Below are 25,326 nucleotides of genomic sequence, written 5' to 3'. Positions count from 1 at the left end.
TTCCTGAAGGAGAAGAAAAAGAATAAGGATAGAGAGCCTGTTTCAAGAAATCATAGCTGAAAACTTCCCTAAATTGAAGTTCAAGAAGTACAGAGAGTTCAATTAAAGAGGAACCCAAGGAGACCTACACCAAGACACATCATAAAGTGTAAAAATTAAGAGACAAAGAAAGAATACTAAAAACTACAAGAGAAAAGCAGTTAATTACCTACAGAGGAGCCCCCATAAGGATGACATCTGACTTCTCAACAGAAACACTTGAGGCCAGAAGGGATTGGCAAGAAATATTCAAAATGTTGCAAAGCAAGAACCTACAACCAAGACTTCTTTATCCAGCAAGGCTATCATTTAAAATTGAAGGAGAAATAAAAATCTTCCCAGACAAAAAAAAAAAACCCAAGGAATTCATTACAAGCAAACCAATACTGCAAGAAATGTTAAGGGGCCTGTTGTAAACAGAACAAAGGAGGGAAAAAATCTAGAAAAAGAGGAATGTAGATTTAAAGAATAAAATGACAACGAACAACTACACATCAGTAATAACCTTAAATATAAATGGATTAAATGCTCCAATCAAAAGACATAGGGTAGCTGCGTGGATAAGAAAACAGAACCTGTACTTATGCTGTCTACAAGAGACCCACCTCATAACAAAAGATACATATAAACTGAAAGAGAAGGGATGGAAACAAATATTTCATGCAAATGGAAATGAAAAAAAAAGCTGAGATAGCAATACTTATATCAGACAAAATAGACTTTAAAACAAAGGCTATAGTAAGGGATAAAGAAGGTCACTACGTAATGATAAAGGGTGCAATCCAATAGGAAAATATAACCATTATTAATATCTATGCACCTAATATAGGAGCACCTAAATATATAAAGCAGATTTCGATGAACACAAAGGGCAAGATCAATAGCAATACTATAATAGTTGGGAACATTAATACCCCACTAACATCAAGGGATAGATCCTCCAGACAGAAAATTAACAAAGAAACAGCGGCCTTAAATGACACACTAGATCAACTGGATTTAATAGATACCTTCAGAACCTTTCATCCCAAAGCAGCAGAATGTACATTTTTTTCAAGTGCTTATGGTACATTCTCTATGATAGACCACATGTTAGGAAACAAAACAAGACTCAATAAATTTAAGAAGATTGAAATCATATCAAGCATCTTCTCTGATCACAATGACATAAAACTAGAAATCAACTTCAATAGAAAAACTGAAAAACATTCAAACTTGGAGGCTCAATAGCATGTTATTAAATAACGAATGGGTTAACAATGAGATCAAGGAAGAAATAAAAAATTTCCTTGAACAAATGAAAATGAACATAGAACAACTCAAAATCTATGGGACACAGCAAAAGCAGTCCTGAGAGGGAAGTTCATAGCATTACAGGCATACCTTAAAAAGCAAGAAAAAGCTCAAATAAACAACCCTGCAATGAAAAGAACTAGAAAAACAACAACAAATAAAGCCCAGAGGAAGAAGGGAGGAAATAATAAAGATCAGAGCAGAAATAAATGACATAGAAGCTAAAAAACAATACAGAAGATCAGTGGAACCAAGAGCTGGTTCTTTGAAAAGGTAAATAAGATTGATGAACCTTTAACCAGGCTCACCAAGAAAAAAAGAAAGAGAACTCAAATAAATAAAATTTAAAATGACAGTGGAGAAGTAACAACTGACACTGCAGAAATACAAAGGATTGTTAGAAAATACTGTGAAGATCTCTGTATGCCATAAAACTGGACAACCTAGGTGAAATGGACAAATTCCTTGAGACATATAATCTTCTAAAAATCAGTCTCCAGACAGAAAACCTAAAGAGGCCAATAACAACAAGTGAAACTGAAACAGTTATCAAAAATCTCCCAACAAACAAACGTCCTGGACCAGATAGAGGTGAATTTAACCAAATATTCAAAGAACTAACACCTGTCCTTCTCAAGCTATTTCAAAAAATTCAAGAGAAGATTTCCAAACTCCTTTTATGAGGCAAGCATAACCCTTATTCCAAAACCAGGTAAAGACACTACAAAAAAAGAAAACTATAGGCCAATATCCCTGATGAACCTAGATGCTAAAATTTTCAACAAAATATTAGCAAACCAATCCAGCAATACATGAAAAAAATCATACATGATGATCAAGTGGGATTTATTCTGGGGAGGCAAGGTTGGTACAATATTTGCAAATCAATGTGATTCATCACATAAACAAAAGGAAGGATAAAAATTACATGATAGTATCAATAGATGCAAAAAAGCATTTAATAAAATCCAGCACCCATTTATGATCAAAACTCTCAGCAAAGTGGGAATATGGGGAACATACCTCAACATAATAAAGGCCATCTACGATAAACCCACAGCCAACATCATACTCAATGGGCAAAAATTAAAAGCAATCCCCTTAAGATCAGGAACAAGACAGCGATGCCCCCTTTCACCACTCTTATTCAACATAATTCTTGAAGTCTTAACCTCAGCAGTCAGACAAGAAGAAATAAAAGGCATCCAAATTGGAAAAGAAGCAAAACTATTATTATTTGCTGAAGGCATGATATTGTACATAGAAAACCCTAAAGTCTCAGTCAAAAAACTACTAGACCTAATAAACGAATTCGGCAGGGTGACAGGATATAAAATCAATATTCAGAAATCAGTGGCATTTTTATACACTGACAATAAACTGTCTGGAAAAAGAAATTAAGGAAACAATCCTCTTCACTATTGCAACCAAAAAAATAAAGTACCTAGGAGTAAATTTAACCAAGAAGGTAAAAGACTTGTACTCAGAAATTTTTAAGACATTGATAAAAGAAATCAAGGAGGATACAAACAACTGGAAACATATACCATGTTTATGGATAGGAAGAATAAACATCATTAAAATGTCTATACTACACAAAGGAATTTATAAATTCAATGCAATTCCTATTAAAATGTCAATGGCATACTTCAAAGATTAGAACAAATATTCCAAATATTTATATGGAGCCAAAAAAGGACATGAATAACCTCAGCAATCCTGAAAAAGAAGAATAAAGTGGGAGGTATCACACTTCCTGATATTGAGTTATACAACAAGGCTGTTGTACTCAAAACAGCCTGGTACTGGCATAAGAACAGGCATATAGATCAATGGAACAGAACAGAGAACCCAGAAATAAACCCACACCTTTATGGACAACTGATATTTGACAAAGGAGGTGAGAACATATAATGGAGTCTCTTTAACTAATAGTGTTGGGGAAATTGGACAGCTACCTGCAAAAAAATGAAACTAGACCATCAACTTACACCATACACAAAAATAAACTCAAAATGGATAAAAGACTTAAATGTAAGTTGTGAAACCATAAGCATCTTAGAAGAAAACATAGGCGGTAAGCTCTCCGATATCTCTCACAGTAACATCTTTGCTGATTTATCTCCACGGGCAAGTGAAATAAAGGACAGGATGAACAAATGGAACTATATGAAACTAAAAAGTTTTTGCACAGCAAAAGACAATATGAATAAAAAAGACAACTCACAATGGTAGAACATATTCGCCAGCATGTCTGATAAGGGGTTAATAACAAAAATTTATAAAGAAGTTCTAAAACAACATCAGGAAGGTAAACAATCCAATTAAAAAATGGGAAAAAGAACTGAACAGACACTTCTCCAAAGAGGACATACAGATGGCCAATGGGCATATGAAAAAATGTTCGACATACTAATCATTAGAGAAATGCAAATTAAAACCACAATGAAATACCACCTCACACCAGTCAGAATGGCACTCACTAACAAAACAACACACAAGAAGTGCTGGTGAGGGTGTAGAGAAAATGGAACCCTCCTGCACTGTTGGTGGGAATGCAGACTGGAGCAGCCACTGTGGAGAAGTGTATGAGGTTTTCTCAAAATATAAAAAATGGAACTACCTTTTGACCCAGCTATCCCACTTTTAGGAATATATCCTAAGAACACCAAATCACTGATTCAAAAGGAGAAATGCACCCTCATGTTTATTGCAGCATTGTTTACAATCGCCAAGATTTGGAAACAGCCCAAGTGTCCATCAATGGATGAGTGGATTAAGAAGCGGTGGTACATATACACAATGGAATACTATGTGGCCATGAAAAAGAGGGAAATCTTACCTTTTGCAACAGCATGGATGGACCTGGAGACTATTATGCTAAGTGAAATAAGCCAGGCCGAGAAAGACAAATATCATATGATCTCACTTATATGTGGAATCTAATGAACAAAGTGAACTGAGGAACAAATAGAGACAGAGGCGAGATCACAGGGGCCAGAGGGGCAGCTGTAGGAGGGAGGGGTGATGAGGGGATGGGATCAGAGAAGGTAAAGGGATTCGTGAAATACATAATACACATAATACAGAGGTATAGATAGCAAGACAGGAAATCCTAGAGGGGAAGGGGGAGGGTGTGGAGGGGAGGGAGGCAGGAGGGTTGTGGGGGGCCACTTGGGTGTGGGGGGTGAGGGAGTTGTATTTGGTGGGACTCTTGAATCCATGTAAACACAATAAATTAAAATTAATTTTTAAAAAAAGAAACACAATATCTGTTACTGTGGTTTCCACTGAGGAGTGCATAGGGCAGATAGAGTGGTGGTGTTTGATTTTACCTTGTTCCCTCTGCACTGTTTGAAATTTATCACCATGTATTAATTTTATTAACAATTTTTTTTTTTTACAGGGACAGAGAGTCAGATAGAGGGATAGATAGGGACAGACAGGAACGGAAAGAGATGAGAGGCATCAATCATCAGTTTCTCGTTGAGATACCTTAGTTGTTCATTGATTGCTTTCTCATATGTGCCTTGACCGTGGGCCTTCAGCAGACCAAGTGACCCCTTGCTCAGCAACTTTAGGTCCAAGCTGGTGAGCTTTTTTTGCTCAACCCAGATGAGCTCGTGCTCAAGCTGGCGACCTCGGGGTCTCGAACCTGGGTCTTCCGCATCCCAGTCCGACGCTCTATCCACTGCGCCACCGCCTGGTCAGGCTATTAACAATTTTTAAGGAAAATAAAGTTTAATATCAGTATTTCATACATTTTTAATCAGAAAAAAATTTTAGTTGGTTGATTAAGAAAGAAAATTAAGGCCCTGGCCAAGTTACTCAGTTGATAGAGCATTCTCCTAATATGCCAAGGTTGCAGGTTCAAGTCCTGGTCAGAGCACATACAAGACTACTCCAATGAATACATAAATAAGTGGAACAACAAATCAGTGTTTCTCTGTATCCATGCCGCTTCCCCTCGCTCTCTGAAATCAATAAACAAAAATTTTTAAAAATAAAATTACACAAAATCATATATTCTTCTTCTTAACAAATTAATATGTACAATGTGATCAAAGGAATATGAGTGTATAGGATTGGTACAAAAAGACCAGAAAAAAAGTACCAAAACTTAATAGTGATCATTTCTGGTCATGAAAATATGGATGAATTTCCTTTTCCTTTATGTTTTTCTTCTTTCTTCTTCTTCTCCTTCTTCTCCTCTTTCTCCTCCTCCTCCTTCTCCTTCTCCTTCTTCTTTCTTCTTTCTTCTTCTCCTCCTCCTCCTCCTCCTCCTCCCTCTTCTTTTTCTTCCTCCTTTCTCCTTCCTCCCTCCTCCCTCCCTCCTCCCTCCTTCTTCTTCTTCCTTCCTCCTTCTCCTCCTCCTCCTCCTTCTCCTTCTTCTTCTTTTCTTCCTTCTTCTTCTTCTAATATTATCTAGTAAACACTTAATGCCTTTGTAATCAAAGAAAGTTTTATAAAATATTAGCAACCAGGTTTCTTCCCGGGCCTGGTGAAGAGCACATTTGTCACTGTTTTCTAACCTCACAACCTTCTCCCTGCTCCTCACTCTGTAATTTTAAGTATCTTGTGGAAAGTATAGTTTTACATGACCTTAAGTTTATAAAGTAGGAATTCTATTTGAGTTTTTTGATTACTATGTTTTCAGTTATAAGTTGTAAGAATGCTGATATTTTAGCTACTTGACTCTAAGTTAACATTTGCTGGTTATTTCTATCACTGCCTGTTTAAATGATTGTGAAACATTTTTCACATAAAAAAGGTAAGCTCAAAGATTCATTGTAATCTACTAAGAAAGAGGCCATACTGTTATTTAGTTTTGGTAACCAAACTGTTTTAAAATTTTCATACTTTAAATAGAAATAAACTAAGTTTTGAGAGGTTCCTTTTTTGTTCCAAAGATCATATTTCAGCTAAGAATAATTGCAATAAAATCATTTATGTAGCAGATGTTAAGCCTCTCCTTTGTTAGGTATGCATGTGGGGGGGAGGGGGGTGAAGACATTCACAGTATTATAGGTCTCCCTAACAATGTAATTGGAAAAGTCAGGATTAAAATAACACTGCGTGTCCTCAGTGCTCTGAGACCAATGCCAAGTGTTAGGAGGAGGGGAGTGGGGGAGGGGGAGTGAAGGAGGGAGGGAGCCCTTTTATGGCTTTTATAGAAGGTATGAATTGAGAAGCCTCATTTGAGTAAGAGAATTTGAGCCAAGCCTAGAAGCATAGGCAGTACTTTAAAATGTGACACAATGAGAGGACAAGGAGAGAAAATTTCAGGGCTAGCTGAGTCTGAAAAAAATCAATATTCTTCTTATTTCAGGTCCAAGTTTTGAAACTGCTGTTGAATTTGTCTGAAAATCCAGCCATGACCGAAGGACTACTTGGTGCCCAAGTAAATAGCTTACATATTGGTTTTGTAAATATACACATTTGTCTAGCTTTATCCCTTTCAAAATGTTAACAGGGATTGGCCAGGTGGCTCAGTTGGTCAGAGTATTGTCCTGATGCACCAAGGTTATGGGTTCGATCCCTGGTCAGGAGACATACAAGAATCAACCAATGAATGTATAAATGGGTAGAACAACAAATCAATGTCTCTTTCTCTCTCTCCCTTCCCTTCCTCTCACTTTAAAAAAAAATAATTTAAAAAATTTTAAATGTTAACAAGGATTCTTTTTTTTTTTTAAAGTAAATTTTTTATTTATTTATTCATTTTAGAGAGGGGGGAGAGAGAGAGAGAGAAGGGGGAGGAGCAGGAAGCATCAACTCCCATATCTGCCTTGACCAGGCAAGCCAGGGTTTTGAACCGGCAACCTCAGTGTTTCCAGGTTGATGCTTTATCCACTGTGCCACCACAGGTCAGGCTACAAGGATTATTTCTGAGGAACAATATTGTGTTGTCTCTGGTTCTTTTTGCTTACATGAATTTCCTAATTTTTTTTGTAATGAGTATATTTTACTTTTAGAAATTGTTTTTGAAGTCTCCCTAAGCAAAAATAGAAATTTTTGTCTCTACCCAATCTGTGGTACACTTACATTTTTTATACTTGACTTGTGTTTGCATGTATCTTACCTGCTGAAACACTAGTATTTATTGAGTCCCCAGTATGTGCCAGAAGCTGTACCTCTGTGAGTACAGTATGACATGGTGCTTGTCCTCATGGAGCTTATGGTATAGAGAGAAGAGACAAAAATATGTAACAAATGAACAGGATAGTTAAAACATAAGTATTTCGAAGGAAGCAAAGATGGTGCAGAGTTAGAATGACCTCAACTCCTGAGGAAAAGAGACCCAGTTGTATTCATCTGTTCATCCCTGTGGGGTAAGTGTAGTAAGTGTTTGGTGAGTTAATGAGTTCCCATGAAGACTGTATGATGGATCTTACAAAAGGAAATGGGTGTTCTTCCAAATGATATTCTAGGATTCCAGGAAATAGTATTTTCAGCTAAAAAATAAAACCTCTTTTTCCCATTATTATATAAAATGGGAGTACATCAGGTTTTTGTTTGTTTTTTATTCAGTGAGAGGGGAGACAGAGACAGACTGGGATCCACCTAGCAAGCCCACTAGGGGGCAATGCTCTGCCCATCTGGGGCCATTGCTCCGCTGCTCAGCAACTGAGCTCTTCTTTGCGCCTGTGGTGGAGGGCGTGGAGCCATCCTCAGTGCTCGGGGCCAACTAGCTCCAATCGAGCCATGGCTGCCGGAGGGGAAGAGAGAGAGAGAGAGAGAGAGAGAGAGAAGCAAGAGGGGGAGGGGTGGAGAATCAGGTGGGCACTTCTGTGTGCCGACTGGGAAGCAAACCCAGGACATCCCCGCACCGGGCTGATGCTCTACCACCGAGGCAACCAGCCAGGGCCCTGTACTCAACAATTTTAAAATGTGAAAATATACATGAAAAATGTTTTCATTTATTATTAAAATAATGCTCATTGTTTCCTATTTCAGGTCGATTCATCGTTCCTTTCTCTTTATGACAGCCACGTGGCAAAGGAGATTCTCCTTCGAGTTCTTACACTACTTCAGAATATAAATAACTGCCTCAAAGAGGAAGGCCATTCAGGTGTTCAGCCTACTTTCCCTAAAGGTTCACTGTTTTTCCTGTTATATGGGGAAGAATGTGCCCAGAAAATGAGAGCATTAATTAATCACCATGATGCAGACATTAGGGAAAAGGTAACAATTCCCAAAATCTAATTGGTAGATCATATTTTCCCAGAGTAATGCAGTCAGAAGTAATGCACGTCAACTTCTTTACAAAGGGATTCTTTCAGCTGCTGAATTCAGTTAACCCCAGGTTTCATCATTGACATAGCTATCACTTGCCATGGTTTTCTGGTTTACTATGGACCACTTTATTGATACCAAATGAATGCAGTATAACAGCTTATTCTGAAACATTTTTTCATTTTGCTATTTGCTGAACTACTTCAATTACTTCGACATAGAATGACAGTGACCTTTTTGTGTAAGCTACTCTTCTGTTTGCTAAGATTTGTAACTACTCGTGGAGAGAGCATTAGCATGTGACTTACAGAACCGCAGTAGGAATGACCTTGTTCTTGTCGTAGCACTGAAATCCTAGGCTATTGAGTGTACCTGCTAGCATAGCCATACTGCTTTTGAAAGTCTGTTCCAATCATTAAAATCTGTTCTAGTCAATGCACATTGTAAACTTTCAGAAGTGTTTCCTGTACTCACCCACTCCCACTCAGTGTGCCAGTATGAAGATGCTGTGTATAACATACTGGGATCAGTCCAAATGTCCACCTACAGGCACTGGTTACATCAGTTATCTTCTCTTAAAAGAACTAAGCAGGTCTGATTGTGCCAGTGTGGAAAGACACCCATGAAGTATGAATGCGTTTTTTAAATGAAAAATGTTGACGCTTATATGATCAGCACCCTTCTAGAACACCACCCAAACTCCTGGGAGTGGGGCTCTGGAGTGAGGAAGCGACTTTTCTAAGTACAACTTCTACTATTTGAATTTTTTACTATGGCATGAATTTTGTAACAACTTTCTAAATAAAAAGGACAAATAACTCACAAGGTCATGTTTTGTCCCATTTATTGATAGTACTTTATTAAATTTTTATCCATATTTCACTTGACTAAAATTACAGTATATGAAAATTTCTCAGCCATTTTTTAAATTGTATTTTTGCTTCAAAAGCCACTAACGATTTACTGAGTGATGTGAATTCAGCCAGGATTTGTAATAATTTTCCTGTCCCACACCATGCTTAGTGTTAAGTCAGAACAGGCAGAAGCTTTCCTAGTCGTAGTTAAGGCAAAGCTTTAAGAGTGCTGTATTTCATTTTAAATACATGGATTTCCATAGGAAGTCACAAATCCTCAAACAGAAAAATGTGTATTTTCAGTTATCCTAATACAGAAATCAAACTTGGAAAAAATGCTTGTACAGTAAAAAAAGGAATCAATATTGAGATGAAAACATGTCAATTCCTAATTGGCTACAGTGGTAATGTAAAGATGACGACTAAGAAGAACACTTTTATTTATCATTGATGCAAACATAAGTATTAATCCCCTGAAAGATGCATTTTTATAATAATTTTCTAAATCTGCCTTATTTAATGAAAGTATATATTCAAAATGCACACATTAAAAACCAGGCTTTGGCTTCAATGTGCTTTAGCAGCACTGGACTCAAACTGTCTCTTCTTTTTCTCTATTATTAGTGTGAATAAACACTCATATCCTGGAAGTCAGAGCATTGAAACTGAAATGTCAAAATGCCAAAGGAAAAGGAAGGAGTCATTTTAACTACCCAGAGTAACATAGTAAAAATGGACAAGCGATATTTATCTGTAGGACATGGCATACCTTGGCTTTTGTTAGGTGGGATTTCCCCTGGTTGGTGGTTCCACCCTCATGGGCATTGAGGAGTATGTGTTCCTCCATCCCCACAGGAGAAAGGGAAACTTCAGTAAAAGCTCACATATTGGCATGACGCCAGCTAATCATAGAAGAAAAGAAATTGGCTTCATGGGTAAGAGAGTAAAAGGTATTACAAAGTGCATTAGACTGGAGGGAAGAGAGTGCATCTTTCTAATTCTTTTTCATTTTGCACATAACCCCTTAAAAATGTCAGTAAGTGGAAAATAAAATGGGAAGAACCAGCACTCAACAGTGAGATTCTATAAGGAGAAGAAGCTTGATGTACTTCTTTAGTGATAAAACATCAAAGTAGAAAGAATGTGAATGGTAATTAAAAATTAAAGCTTGTGCGGCAGCCTAAAAAAATGAGGCAGGCTCATTTAAATGGAACTAGAACGTAATTTAAAGTGCTTACACACTGTCAGATGGTACATGTGAGTACAAGAATGTTAAGGCCATTCATAGAGAAGAAATAAGTAACATGTACTTAGCTTGCTTCGTAGAGCAGAAGAGATGAATTTTCAATTCAGCATGCAGGCCAGTATTACCCAACAAGCCCCAAAGCAATTCTACCCCAAACCTAACATCCTGACTTGCATCTGCTTGCAAAATGTTCCTTTGAGGTAAAAAAGTTTATGCTTGTTCAATTTTCTTTCCCGAAGGTCTATTTTATTTTATGGGGAAGTTTTCTGTGGTTAGTGCCTCCAGATCACATACCTTCACATACATTCTATATACAAACATTACGCACACATTTCCCACACACATGCTATAAGCATATGGTTTGCATCTTTATCGATAAAGATGCTTAATTTTGAATAAGATGATTTACATTTGCTTCCATTCCCCAAATAGACAGAATGAGTGAGCTAAAGTTGTTAGTCCTTGCTGTTTAGTGTCCTGATAGATACACTTAAATCTGCAACAAGAACAATACATTATCAAAAGAATTAGCCTGTTTTTAGCTTTCAAATCGACCTATGTGTATTAGGTAGTGATATCTTCAATCATTTTCTTCCTTCTATTTTCAAAGTGCATTTTTTTAAAATCACATTATTTATTCACAGTGTTTGGAGGTAATTCACAATGCTCCTCTTGCACACGAGGAAGCTGAGGCACAGTGAGCACAGGGAACTCGTTTCGGGGTACGCAGAAAAAGCCGTGGTGATTAAGCGGCTAACTCAGAGGGTGCATGTGAGCATGCAACAGTATTGCCTGGGTAGCATTTGGTGTAAAAAAAACCTATTTTGATTATTTTTTATAAATGAAGTCCACTTCACTGAGACTATAGATCAGTTAGAATGGGCTTCCAAAGTATCCAATCAGCTCTTAGGATGGTTCAGTGATCAAGCAGCTATAGAGCCTTTATAGGACTAAAGCTCGGATCAGCTGATTCCCATCTCTTTTTCTTTTTTTCCATTTTGGCTTAAAAGTAGAAACGTGCTGAGGGGGTCATTGAATATAAAAATATAAGATCTGAATCATGTAAAACAAAATATAGATCTTATCGATATATTTAGAGTTAGAGCTAAGAAGTGAGAAAAAAATGAGTGCGTGGAAAGAAAATGAAGAGAATAAAATTCAATTCAAAGTGCATGGTATATTAACATTTAAGATCTGCATTTATCCTGGTAAAAATATCACTTCCTTGCAGCTATGTCTGTACTTAGCAGGTCTGACATTAAGATTAAAAATAGAAATTTTCATAAATCATGTTCTCATAACCACACACTTCCCTTCTGTCCAACTCCTAGGGCTTTTGATTTGGGAATTGCAGACATGCAATGGAAATATACTGTTCCCCTCTTAAAAAATCAAGTCTTGACATATAACTTAGCCCAAAGTCTTCGGTTTTTATGCTTGAAAAATATCATTTAATATTTGGCATGTAAGCTAATCTCATTAGAGCAAGAAAGTGCTATAAGCATGTGGGAGTCGATTTTATCGTTAATGTGAACGGAAGAAGTACGTTTAGGTGAGCAGTCCTCTGAAAAGTATCTAGGTGTGTAGACAGGCTCGACTCTCCTTGTAGAAGGCCCTCAAGACTAGAACAGAAATGAGTCTTTAAAATCAGTTTATCATAACGTCATATTCTACCACTAAAATATAAGGCTTTAGTTTAAAAAAAATCCCACTCATCACTTACACCATTGAGACAAGATTTAAAATCGATATTAACCAATTAATTATTTAAACGACCCATACCTGAACTCTGTTTATATGAACTGGCAATTGTATTAGTAAAGTTATTACACAGAACATAAAACAGAAACTTGCAGAAGTTTCCAAATGTAAAAAATTATGATGAATTTCTTAGTCTTTTCAAATTTATATCAAATTTATTTCATTAAAAGCTATGCTTGTATTTATTCGAAGTTGCCATCAGTATTTAGGTATCTTGATTCTCCATGCTTCAAGACAAAAAAATCTTCAGTCTTAAGTCCGTAGCTTTCTAGAGCTTCGTTCAGTTTCACTGGAGGCTCTAAGTAATGCTGGCAAAGGGCGGAGAGAGAAAACAGCGGGAAGAGATTAACCAGACATGTGTTTGGGGGTATTTCAAATAAGAATTCAAACTAAATAATTAACATATGCCCTTACTTTTCATTGAAGCGTTAGCAAATGAGTTCATCATACTTTCTAGTACAACAGTCATTGTTAAGTGAGTAGAAACGTCTTATCTATCCACACACCAGAGTATGTTAAATTTGGTGCCAGCTTAGACTGAACATCATTACATTGCATGAAATCTGATCACTATTGTACTACATGAAATTTCAATGTAAATGGAATCAATAATGTTAGAGAATTAAAGATTACCAATATTTTTTAACACAGAAACTTACATTGTAAGAGTATCGTGTGTGTGAGCAAATGCTAGGGAGATACTTTTGGCTGAAGAAGGGAGGTGACCCTCACACGCTGAGCCACAGTGACCCTGCAGTCTACAGAGTGAAAGCCCCAGAGGTAGGACAGGTGGAATGTCCCATCGCCCTGCTTCCTCACCTTTTCAAAGTTAAAAAAGAAGTGAAGACAGCACTCTGTTGCAGAATATTTTAACCTGTCAGATATTTTCCAAATAAATGGATACCACCTAAATATGTGTTATTCTAACTGCTGACTTAAAAGATATAAAAAAATAAATTATCTCACCAGTTATTTCTTTTGGTCTAACTATTTACATTGTATAATCGCTATTTTCCCCCTTTATTTCAAAGGGGTTTTCCCCAATTTCAATTTTAAAAGCCATAAATTGTGAAAGCAGAAAGTAGGAATAAAAGTCAAAACAGTGTCTCGCCCTGGCCAAGTGGCTCTGTGGATAAAGCATCGACCTGGCACACCAGAGATCATGGGTTCAGCCCTTGGTCAGGGCACCTGTGAGAAGCAATCAATGAGTACACAGCTACATGGGACAACTAAGTGAAACGACAAGTTGGTGCTTCTCTCTCTTTCTCTCTGTTCCTCTCTCTCTCTCAAACCAATGGAAAAATAAAAAAATCTAAGTGTCTCATCTCACCACAAGGGTAAGTCAGCCTCCAACCTGAATGCAACGAGTATCTTCTGAGCACCCTAGAGGAGACAAGCCAGGGAACCAAACAAACCCTTGTCTTCCAGGAGCTGACAGTCTCATACGGAGACAGTAAGAAATGGACAGATAAGAAAATAGTATCAGAGTGGTCGATATATTCTGGGGAAAAGTGGGAATAAGTGTGAGAGGTAAGGGTTTAGTTTTTTGTTTGTTTGTTTTTGTATTTTTCTGAAGCTGGAAACGGGGAGGCAGTCAGACAGACTCCCACATGCACCTGACCAGGATCCACCTGGCACGCCCACAAGGGGGCGATGCTCTGCCCATCTGGGGCGTTGCTCTGCTGCGACCAGAGCCACTCTAGCGCCTGGGGCAGAGGCCAAGGAGCCATCCCCAGCGCCCAGGCCATCATTTGCTCCAATGGAGCCTCGGCTGCGGGAGGGGAAGAGAGAGACGGAGAGGGGAAGGGGTGGAGAAGCAGATGGGCGCATCTCCTGTGTGCCCTGGCCAGGAATCGAACCCGGGACTCCTGCACACCAGGCCGACACTCTACCACTGAGCCAACCGGCCAGGGCGAGGGTTTAGTTTTAAAAACAGTTAAGCAGTTCTCTTTGAGAAGGTGACATCTGCACAGGACTTTGCAGGGGAAGAGAGCTGTGGTTTGACTGAGTGTGATGGGAAGCTACCAAGTAGTTCCTGCAGAGGAACGAACTCAGGGTGCAAAGGTCACTGTCCTCTGCAGTGTTGAGAACAGACTGCAAGGGCCAGCGTGGTTGAAGGTGGTGAGAAGTCAATGTCTGAATATAATCTGAAGGTTGAGCTGACTGCTTGTGGGAAAAACTGGATGGAGGACATGAGAGAAAGTGAAGTCAAGGTTTTGGCCTCAGTAACTGGAAGAAGGAGTCTGCTGTTTACTGAGATGTAAGAGAAACCAATTTGAGGGCCGATCAGGAAGTCTCGTTCTGGACTTGGGCTTTGGTACCAATGTTAACAAGGCAGTTGGAAATATATATAAATGTGGACTGCTGTAAGGGGAAACACACCTGAGCTACGGAGGTACAGTGGGGAGATGGTGTTTCAAGTCATAAGACTGATGGCATCCCCAAGGGAGTCAAGAGCTCGGAGGCGGTCCACGGATGCAGAGAGGCACTCCCTGTGCAGAGAGGGCACAGAAGTGAGGAAGGAGCAGCACAGACCAAGAGACAGCTAGTGATGTACCAGAAAACCAGGCAAGTTTTCTGCAGCCTGAAATGCAGGTCTGCTAACAGTTACTGCCACACACAGGCCTTGTTCTCCCCTTGCTCTCTTCTAGGTGTGTGATCAGGGATGCTTTTCTACCCAGTGCTAAATAATTTAGGTTCTTAACTATACATTGGTTACCCTTAATTCCTACAGATAACCACTTATTAATGGATTAGTTGTTAAGAGAAAGCTACTTTGTCTTTTTTTATGCATATGGGAGATGGCTAATATATCACCAATGAAGTATAACTTTAAATTATAACCTAAGTCAAGAACTTGCCCTTGCAAAATTAGTTTGAGATTTCAAAATGATGAAATTCTTTCCCAGTGAAAAACAACTTGTTTTGTTAAATTCTCCCCACCCCATGCTCCACAAGTCCTAGCAAACACAATACTTACACAATCACCCTACACTAATCATTTCTTTGCTGAGCTATTACTTTGGTTATAAGCTGTAACTTAGTGGGGATTCTGATGCTCAAAAATCTGAATTTCTTTATAGGTCAATTCTTAGCTGTTTCACCATCTAGAAGACAGGCCTAGAAGGAAGAAAACCTTTGAGGGACTGAAAGTGGTCTTACGGTGCAAGCACTTCAGTCCCACAGGGAGACAGAAAACACAGTCCTGGGGCCAAACAATGATGTATAAAGCAAGACAGTAGACAGAGGTAAACAAGAGCAAGTGCTGGACGCAGACGTCCACAGCTTTGAGACCTAAGGGCCAGGCAACCAGCCCCAGACAAATCCTAAGCCCCCCTCTAAGGGATATGTTTTATGATCTACTCCAATAGAAGAGAATCAGAACAAATGCCCTGGTCATTTAAACAGTTAACATATGTTTTGCAATGCCTGAAATTTGTTTCCCTCCAAAGGGTGAGCTAAGTTTTAGTGCTTAACTACATCATCTAGGAAATTCACTAATCATTTCCTAGGTAAATCAGATGTTGCAATATGTATCATTTCAAAGAGTTGCTGAGTTAAAGATGTCCTTAACTGGCTTATAGTATAGTAAGCAGCTATTCTAACTACCTACATGCAAATCATTCTACAGTATTTACGAATCAGGCAAAACCTCCCCGAAAATTCCATCTATTTTATAATTTAACAAATTTGTGGTTGTGAGGTTTATGCAATTAATGTCAAAATGTGAACAAATTCCAAATTGCTAAGACTAAATGAGTTTTTATTACATGCTTCAATAAGAAATAAATATGGAAGTTAGATTTTTAACAGGAATAATTCATGAAGGCTGAATAACAAACACAGTAACTTGAAGACTGGGGTGTTCTAGCCTCTCCTCATCTTGCCCAGGTCCGTCAAGAGCACAATAGCCTTCCCAACCATTGAAGTTAAAAATCTGTGTCAGCCTGGATTCTTCTCTTTGCATAAGTTTAATAAAATACTTCATCTAAGTCACTGGTATGTATTACATATGGGACACAAATGTACATCTGTCTATATATGGAACAGACACGGAGTAAGAAAGGCCATCAAATATAGTGGTGTTCCAGTGGGAATCAGTACCAAACTCCCCCTTCTCCAAGTGCACAGACACATCTTTCATTCATCCTCCCCACCCGTGGTCATTCATTCCATTCCATTCCATCTCCCAACAGTGTGGCTCAGGGTGCTGCAACATGACATGGGAACTTGGCCTGGGTGGAGGAGAGTGGGCAGGCAGCGTTCTAGGAAATTTTGGGACAAGCTGTAACCTAGGGAAAGGGCCGGCCAGAAAGGGAGTGCTTAAAACAGCATGAAAACAGGGTTCCTGTCCTGGGATGTGGAAGACACCACGTAGAGCATAGAAGCCAGCCAGCCATTTCTGAATTTTGCTTCGGGCAAGCTCTGGATCCAGCATAGAGCTTTCTTCTCTCCAGCTTGACCCCAGAACTGGCTAGTGGCGGAGTGCTAGGGTTCTGCTACCTTAAGCAAAAAATCAGCTCTTCTCTATTAGTCTAGAAGTAAAGCTACCATTTATGCCTGGCACATAGCAGACACAAAAATCATCAATGTTTAATGAAGGGCATTTCTAAAAAGTTCTAAGCTGTCCAGCCTTACCTCTTCCATTGCACCCCTATGACAGCCACACTCGGCTGAACAAAATACCCTGCTGTTCCCCATGCTTGCTGCCTCTGAGCCTATGCTCTGTGCTTTGCTCCTCTTGAAATGCCTTCTAACAGCCAAATTCAATGTCATCTCGTCCAGGAAGCTCTCCCTGACCCCTCCAATCAGTCACCCCGACTCTGAGACCACGTACCCCTTTCAACACCTGTTTTAGAGTTATTATGTACATGTCTTATGTGTTCTGCTAGAACAAAAGGCTCCTTGAGAGAAGACACGACAGTTCATTTTTCTGTTTCCCAAGACCAAACTCATTTTTGGCTATACAGGGAGGGGCAAAAGTAGGTTTACAGTTGTGAGCATATGAAACAGGTTACTCTTTATATTGTTACTTATTAATTACTGTGTTATTTTCCTACTGTGAACCTACTTTTGCCCCACTTGTATAAATACATGCTTTATTAACTACAGAAACAAACCAAAAGAACAGCATGCAATAAGGATTTTTTTCACTATATAAATATTATTTTACTGACTCATGATTTACCACGTCAAACTGATAACTCCAGTTTGATCTCTGGGCACACTGCAGGGTCCAGTGAGGCCTGAATCCCATCATAGGTCAAACATAACCAGGTGTTTCTATCACATCACTCTCACCTCATTCGCTAAGGCAAAAGTTCCCCAGTGAATGGCCACAGATTTCTTAGTTTGAACATCAATGTGGATCCTTACAGCTTCTTCTGGGTCTACATGCTGGTACTTCATAAACCACCTGTTGAAACACAGCACTTTATTAATTCTAGCCTTTGAAATATGATGTAAGGACTGCTTCACCTAATCAACTTTTAAGATTCCACCCAGGAATAAAGCACACCATCTTCCTTGAGTCTACCTTTCTTCTGGACAAAATTAAGCAAAAATATTTCATGTAAAAACTGCCATACAATAGCTAAGTCTCAAGCAAAACTACCTTTTAAATAGCAAGATTTATTTTTTTATTTTTAGTGAGAGTAGAAGAGGCAGAGAGACAGACTCTCGCATGCACCCTGATTGGGATCCACTTGGCAAGACCACTAGGGGGACGATGCTCTGCCCATCTGAGGCATTGCTCCGTTGCTCAGCAACCTAGCTCTTCATAGCACCTGAGGCAGAGGCCATGGAGTCATCATCATCAATGCCAGAAGCCAACTCGCTCCAATGGAGCAATAGCCACAGGAAGGAGAGAGAGAGAGAGAGAGAAGCAAGAGGGGGGGAAAGCAGATGGGCACTCTCCTGTGAGCCCTGACCAGGAATCAAACCCAGGACATCCACACATCAGGCCAATGCTCTACCACTGAGCCAATCGGCCAGGGCCTAAATAGTAAGATTTTGTGTTATTAGTATTTTTATTTTACTGGTGAGTTATCCTGAAGATATGTCTTACTATTACTTTAAAAAATAAATACCTTGCAATGCTGGTATGAATCAAAACAATGGGGCCTGACCAGGCAGTGGCACAGTGGATAGAGCGTCGGACTGGGATGCGGAGGACCCAGGTTCAAGACCCCAAGGTCGCCAGCTTGAGCGTGGGCTCATCTGGCTTGAGCAAAGCTCACCAGCTTGGAGCCAAAGTTGCTGGCTCGAGCAAGGGGTTACTCAGTCTGCTGAAGGCCCGCAGTCAAGGCACATATGAGAAAGCAATCAATGAACTAAGGTATCACAACAAAAACCTGATAATTAATGCTTCTCATCTCTCTCTGTTCCTGTCTGTCTGCCTCTATCTATCCTTCTCTCTGACTCTCTCTCTGTCCCTGTAAAAAAAAAAAAAAAATGAGTAAAGAATTAGAAACTAAAACTCTAATTGCAAAAGAACCTGAATAACTTGCTGAAACAATTTTCTTTAAAACTTGCTAAAGTGGGCCCTGGCTGGCTAGCTCAGTGGATAGAGCATCAGCATGGCATATGGATGTCCCGGGTTTGATACCTAGTCAGGGCAAACAGGAGAAGCAACCACCTGCTTTTCTTCCCCTCCCTCTCCCTCTTCTCTCCATCTTCCCCTCCCGAAGCCAGTGGCTGGACTGATTTGAGTTTGGCCGCGGGCGCTAAGGACAGCTCGGCTGACCTAAGCATCGGCCCCAGACAGGGGTTGCTGGGTGGATCCTGGCTGGGGCGCATGTGACAGTCTGACTCACTAGCTCCTCTCCTCTCACCTAAAAAAATAAAGTAACAAAACTTGCTAAAGCAAAAAGCCAACAAAAATTACTGTATAATATTTAAAGATCAGGAGCAAGAACATCCAATTACTATTCAAGGATTTCATTTAAGCAGGATACAAATGAAAGTGTATCCTGGTTGGGCAAGAAAACAGGGTCCAAAAGGGCACTCATTAGAGAGAGGGTAGAAACACTGAACGGCTGGCTGCCTCAGGCCTTGGAAAGGGAACACTTTCAGGAGAAAGAATGATTTCTGATCAAAGGGAAAATGTACTATCTACAAGTAAATCCTTTGCTTTCCCAGCCATCAGCTTAGAAGAGGGAAAACAGCAGCACCTTCACGTTATTTATATCCCCAGTCAGCCACTGCCCACTGCTGCTGCAGTCAGGCTGCCGGCGTGGACTCGGCAGGTGCTTCTGCACTCTACAGAACAAACATTCACGGACAGGCTCATCCGTCCTAAGAGCCAGAGGAGTGACTGAAGGAGTTGCCCAGCCCTGCGGGGTCTACAGACAAAGCCACCATGTCTGCAGTGGTGGCACTATCTGCCACAGCTCCTGACATGCAGAAAGCAGGGCAAGATGGAAACAGTTACTAGTGTTTCTGTTCACTTTTTAAAAACTCCTACTGCAAATCAAAGGGCTAGACATACTCCTTTCTATCCTCATGTCTATCTGAAATAAATAAAATTTTTATTCTGGTATAAAATTAAAACCTTAAAATTCTGACTGATTTGGATAGAATAACCCCAAAAGTAAGGATGCCATTCCAAGCCTATTACTGAAAGTCATTTTTGGTGTAATCATCCTAAATTTATAGAGTACTCTAAAGTTCTGATAACCTTATTTCTAAAGCTGTTCACACTAAGCAGAGATTACACAGTAGAGGCTACCAAAATGTACTTCTCTTGGAGCAATAATGTCCTTATGGTTCTTGTTACTATCTCAGTAACAAGACAGTGGCAACACAAGCAGAAAGAGGGAGTCACAGGAGTGAATGTACACTCAGGAGGTCCACATTGTATCATCACATACACTTATTTATATTTTGCTACACATGAAAATTTATTTTCATAGTTACAAATGTTATATTCTAATATATTAAAAACATTGAATAAAGATCAATATAATATAAAATTGATTAATGAACACTTGATTGATGTTTTGAGAATTTTGTTAGAATTAAATGGAAAAGTGAAATTCAAGCACTATTATTGATTTAGAATAATTTTTTAAAATAAGGCTAAAATGTCTAGCCCAGGGGTCCCCAAACTTTTTACTCAGGGGGCCAGTTCACTGTCTCTCAGACCGTTGGAGGGCCGGACTATAAAAAAAACTATGGACAAATCCCTATGCATACTGCACATATCTTATTTTAAAGTAAAAAAAAAAACAAAAACAGGAACAAATACAGTATTTAAAATAAAGAACAAGTAAATTTAAATCAACAAACTGACCAGTATTTCAATGGGAACTATGGACCTGCTTTTGACTAATGAGATGGTCAATGTGCTTCTCTCACTGACCACCAATGAAAGAGGTGCCCCTTCCGGAAGTGCGGCGGGGGCTGGATAAATGGCCTCAGGGGGCCGCATGTGGCCCGTGGGCCGTAGTTTGGGGACCCCCTGGTCTAGCCCCTTAGAGAAATTAGGAAAAAAACATCAATAGGCGAAATGAACATTAATAAAGACAGTGAGGAAATGGTTTTAGTGAACTTAGAAAGTTAATTTAAATAAAACAAAATCAGATGGAAACCAATGACTGGATATGCTCAATTCATCTATATATTAGTGTTCTCTGCTTGCAGGACTGCCTAAATATAAGGTCTACCGGAAAGTTCTGTCCATTTCTATCACAACAAGTTTCCACACGTAAGCACGTTTATTTGGCGCATGTGTGCCTCTCTATTTTTATCACTTAATGTATACATACTGACGTAGCAAATTAACTAAAACAAAAGTTGATTCACATTAGTCTTATGTGTGAAGTGATAGTGTACCCATGGCTACTGATAAAGTTAATTTACACCACTGTAATTTTTACAAATTTCAACGAGGAAGAAATGCTACAGAAGCATGTCTGTCGCATCCACCATATTCCCAGACTTAGCACCCTCCGACTATCACTTGTTTTTGTCCTTACAAAATTTTTTGAAGGGCAAAAAATTCAAAACTGAAGAAGATATCAAACAAGCACTGGTTCAATTTTTCGCATCAAAAGATAAAACATTTTTCAAAAATGGGATATACAAAATGCCCTCACACTGGCAAGAAATCATTAATAATGCAATTATATTATTTAATAAAGTTTATTGACAGTAAGAAAAATTTGTATTTTGTTTTATTCCAAAAACAGACAGAACTTTCCGGCAGACCTTATACAATGTCATCCTACATGAAATTCTGTATGTGTCTATCTGAGCATGCCCTTTAGAAAATAAGTTTTTAAATTAACCCTTATTTGTTTACTATTACTTTCTCTTAACTTATACATATCAACCAGAGTTGACTGAAATCTAATGGAATTCTTTAAAGTCACTTCTTTTCCTTAAATAGACAGCATTAAGAAAAACACAGGCAGTGAGTGGGTCTCCTAGTTCTCGAACATTAACATGACCTTTATTAGCTTTGAAGACCCCTGATAAGTACATAATGGTTGGAGGGCAAGTGGTAAGTAGTGCAACAAGGTCATTACCAGGTCAGATTCAGTGCCAGCTGAAATAACACCATCACAAGGGACGGGTGTACAGGCCTATTCCTGGCTCTCCTCTGGTAAACACAGGAAAGCTCTAGGACCCTGCACTCCAGCCGTGGAGCACAGTCACACGGGGAGAGCATCCCACTCCAGCCGTGGAGCACAGTCACACGGGGAGAGCATCCCACTCCAGCCGTGGAGCACAGTCACACGGGGAGAGCATCCCACTCCAGCCGTGGAGCACACACAGGGAGAGCATCCCACTCCAGCCGTGGAGCACAGTCACACAGGGAGAGCATCCCACTCCAGCCGTGGAGCACAGTCACACAAGGAGCGTATCCCACTCCAGCCGTGGAGCACAGTCACACAAGGAGCGTATCCCACTCCAGCCGTGGAGCACAGTCACACGGGGAGAGCATCCCACTCCAGCCGTGGAGCACAGTCACACGGGGAGAGCATCCCACTCCAGCCGTGGAGCACAGTCACACGGAGGGAGCATCCCACTCCAGCCGTGGAGCACAGTCACACAGGGAGAGCATCCCACTCCAGCCGTGGAGCACAGTCACACGGGGAGAGCATCCCACTCCAGCCGTGGAGCACAGTCACACAGGGGGAGCATCCCACTCCAGCCGTGGAGCACAGTCACACGGGGAGCGTATCCCACTCCAGCCGTGGAGCACAGTCACACGGGGAGAGCATCCCACTCCAGCCGTGGAGCACAGTCACACAGGGGGAGTATCCCCCTCCAGCCGTGGAGCACAGTCACACGGGGAGAGCATCCCACTCCAGCCGTGGAGCACAGTCACACGGGGAGAGCATCCCACTCCAGCCGTGGAGCACAGTCACACGGGGAGAGCATCCCACTCCAGCCGTGGAGCACAGTCACACGGGGAGAGCATCCCACTCCAGCCGTGGAGCACAGTCACACGGGGGGAGCATCCCACTCCAGCCGTGGAGCACAGTCACACGGGGAGAGCATCCCACTCCAGCCGTGGAGCACAGTCACACGGGGAGAGCATCCCACTCCAGCCGTGGAGCACAGTCACACGGGGAGAGCATCCCACTCCAGCCGTGGAGCAGTCACACGGGGAGAGCATCCCACTCCAGCCGTGGAGCACAGTCACACGGGGAGAGCATCCCACTCCAGCCGTGGAGCACAGTCACACGGGGAGAGCATCCCACTCCAGCCGTGGAGCACAGTCACACGGGGAGAGCATCCCACTCCAGCCGTGGAGCACAGTCACACGGGGAGAGCATCCCCCTCCAGCCGTGGAGCACAGTCACACGGGGAGAGCATCCCACTCCAGCCGTGGAGCACAGTCACACGGGGAGAGCATCCCACTCCAGCCGTGGAGCACAGTCACACGGGGAGCGTATCCCACTCCAGCCGTGGAGCACAGTCACACGGGGAGAGCATCCCACTCCAGCCGTGGAGCACAGTCACACGGGGAGAGCATCCCACTCCAGCCGTGGAGCACAGTCACACGGGGAGAGCATCCCACTCCAGCCGTGGAGCACAGTCACACGGGGGGAGCATCCCACTCCAGCCGTGGAGCACAGTCACACGGGGAGCGCATCCCACTCCAGCCGTGGAGCACAGTCACACAGGGGGAGCATCCCACTCCAGCCGTGGAGCACAGTCACACGGGGAGAGCATCCCACTCCAGCCGTGGAGCACAGTCACACGGGGAGAGCATCCCACTCCAGCCGTGGAGCACAGTCACACGGGGAGCGCATCCCACTCCAGGAGCATCCCACTCCAGCCGTGGAGCACAGTCACACGGGGAGCGCATCCCACTCCAGCCGTGGAGCACAGTCACACAGGGAGAGCATCCCACTCCAGCCGTGGAGCACAGTCACACGGGGAGAGCATCCCACTCCAGCCGTGGAGCACAGTCACACAGGGGGAGCACCCTCCACATGTAAGGAAGAACAAGAGCCAGGTGTGATGCTGGCTGATCAGTTTCACTTTAGTGAAAATGGTATGTGAACTTCTGGGCTATGTACAGAAATTCTTTTTTCTTAGTAATTTCTGGTTTTGAATAATTATTTAACTAATAGGACTATGATGATTTAAATTTTTAAATTGATTCTGACCCACCAACCCCCAACCAATGTACAACCAAGTCCATCATTAAAATCACAAATTATCATATATATACTGTGTCGCAAAATCATGACTACTTTACTTCCCAGTTCAGTTAGCCATCGTGGAACAGTAAGAGGAGGACTGTTTTCTTTGCAAGTCCACATACCTGGGTTCGTATGCTCCGATGGGTATGGCCGCAAGGTCAAAAGGTCCAAACCTTTTTCCTATCTCTTCGAAAGCGGGGCAATAGCCAGTGTCTCCAGTGAAAAAGAAGCGGTTCCAAGGGCCCAGCACAGACCAGCTGCCCCACAGAACCTTGTTGTCATCCACTAGAGTCCTTTTACACCAGTGCTGGGCAGGGGTGAAGACAAAGGTGACCTTGTCCTGTCCGGGGACACAGTTCTCCTCCCACCAGTCCAGCTCGATCACATTCTCACAGCCACATTTCTGCATCCAGTCCAGCAGACCCAGCGGCACAAACCACCTCAACTCACTACCAAACCGCTCATTCAGAGCAATGACGGAGCTGTAGTCCAGGTGGTCATAGTGGTTGTGACTGATGAGGACCGCATCTATCCGGGGCAGTTCACTGATGGTGCAGGGGGGATGCCGGAAACGCTTCGGCCCCACATGCTGCGATGGTGATGCACGCAAGCTAAAAACGGGGTCCGTGAGGAATATGAGCTCATCCATTTCTACCATTACCGTCGCATGGCCCAGCCACGTGACTCGTAAGCCGGCTTCGCTCACGCCAACTGCCTCAGGGTTATCAACAAAATATGGCTTTAGCACTGGGAGTTCTTTATCAAGTTCCTGTGTGTATAAAGAAAGAAAAAACATCAAACATATTATGTCAGTGCAGAACATATTTGACATAAATTATAGAGAGAAAAACTATCTGGGGAGAACTGAAGTCAGTCGGTAAACTTGCTATTTTTGCTTTTCTCTTGAAAATGTGTACTTCTTTCTGAATCAGCCTCATTAATCATGGCAATACAGTCATGTAAGACCCTCTTAGCCCTAATGTGATAGACAGAGGGGAGATTAGATTTAAGCTCTGAGCACCGCTGATGCAGTAAATGTGCTTCAAGGGTCTCGTGTGACCTAAGCAGACCAGCCTGCCCGAGTCACATTCCCGCACTGCCCTATCGCCGGCGGTGCACCTGCCGCTCGCAACGGCCTCAGACACAAACAGCAAATTTACAACCATCTACTCATAGACCTGGGATCTCAGATATGCACCTGACTTTCTGAGTACACAGAAGTCAAAGCAGAACA

At 41.3% G+C, this 25,326-nt stretch overlaps 2 protein-coding genes across 10 annotated transcripts in view; one reads left to right on the top strand and one right to left on the bottom strand.

Annotated features, from left to right (window-relative positions):
• ARMC10 (armadillo repeat containing 10) overlaps positions 1-9,393 on the top strand; it is a 36,404-nt gene extending 27,011 nt beyond the window's left edge. Inside the window, exons 5-6 of the mRNA XM_066353921.1 lie at positions 6,662-6,733; positions 8,290-9,393. Coding sequence (XP_066210018.1) covers positions 6,662-6,733; positions 8,290-8,538 — 321 coding nt within the window. The 3' untranslated portion in view covers positions 8,539-9,393. The remainder of the gene's footprint in view (positions 1-6,661; positions 6,734-8,289) is intronic.
• A 236-nt stretch (positions 9,394-9,629) lies between these two features.
• NAPEPLD (N-acyl phosphatidylethanolamine phospholipase D) overlaps positions 9,630-25,326 on the bottom strand; it is a 79,385-nt gene continuing 63,688 nt past the window's right edge. For all 9 annotated transcript variants that reach the window (XM_066353911.1, XM_066353912.1, XM_066353913.1 and 6 more), the window contains 3 exons: positions 24,215-24,861; positions 17,731-17,845; positions 9,630-12,737 (listed from right to left, as the gene is read on the bottom strand). In XM_066353911.1, coding sequence (XP_066210008.1) covers positions 12,612-12,737; positions 17,731-17,845; positions 24,215-24,861 — 888 coding nt within the window. In that variant the 3' untranslated portion in view covers positions 9,630-12,611. The remainder of the gene's footprint in view (positions 12,738-17,730; positions 17,846-24,214; positions 24,862-25,326) is intronic.

This window comes from Saccopteryx leptura, chromosome 12 (assembly GCF_036850995.1).
Source record: "Saccopteryx leptura isolate mSacLep1 chromosome 12, mSacLep1_pri_phased_curated, whole genome shotgun sequence".
Taxonomy (NCBI): Eukaryota; Metazoa; Chordata; class Mammalia; order Chiroptera; family Emballonuridae; genus Saccopteryx; species Saccopteryx leptura.
Note: the sequence above shows the minus strand (reverse complement) of the source record. Positions and strands in the feature narration are given on the sequence as shown.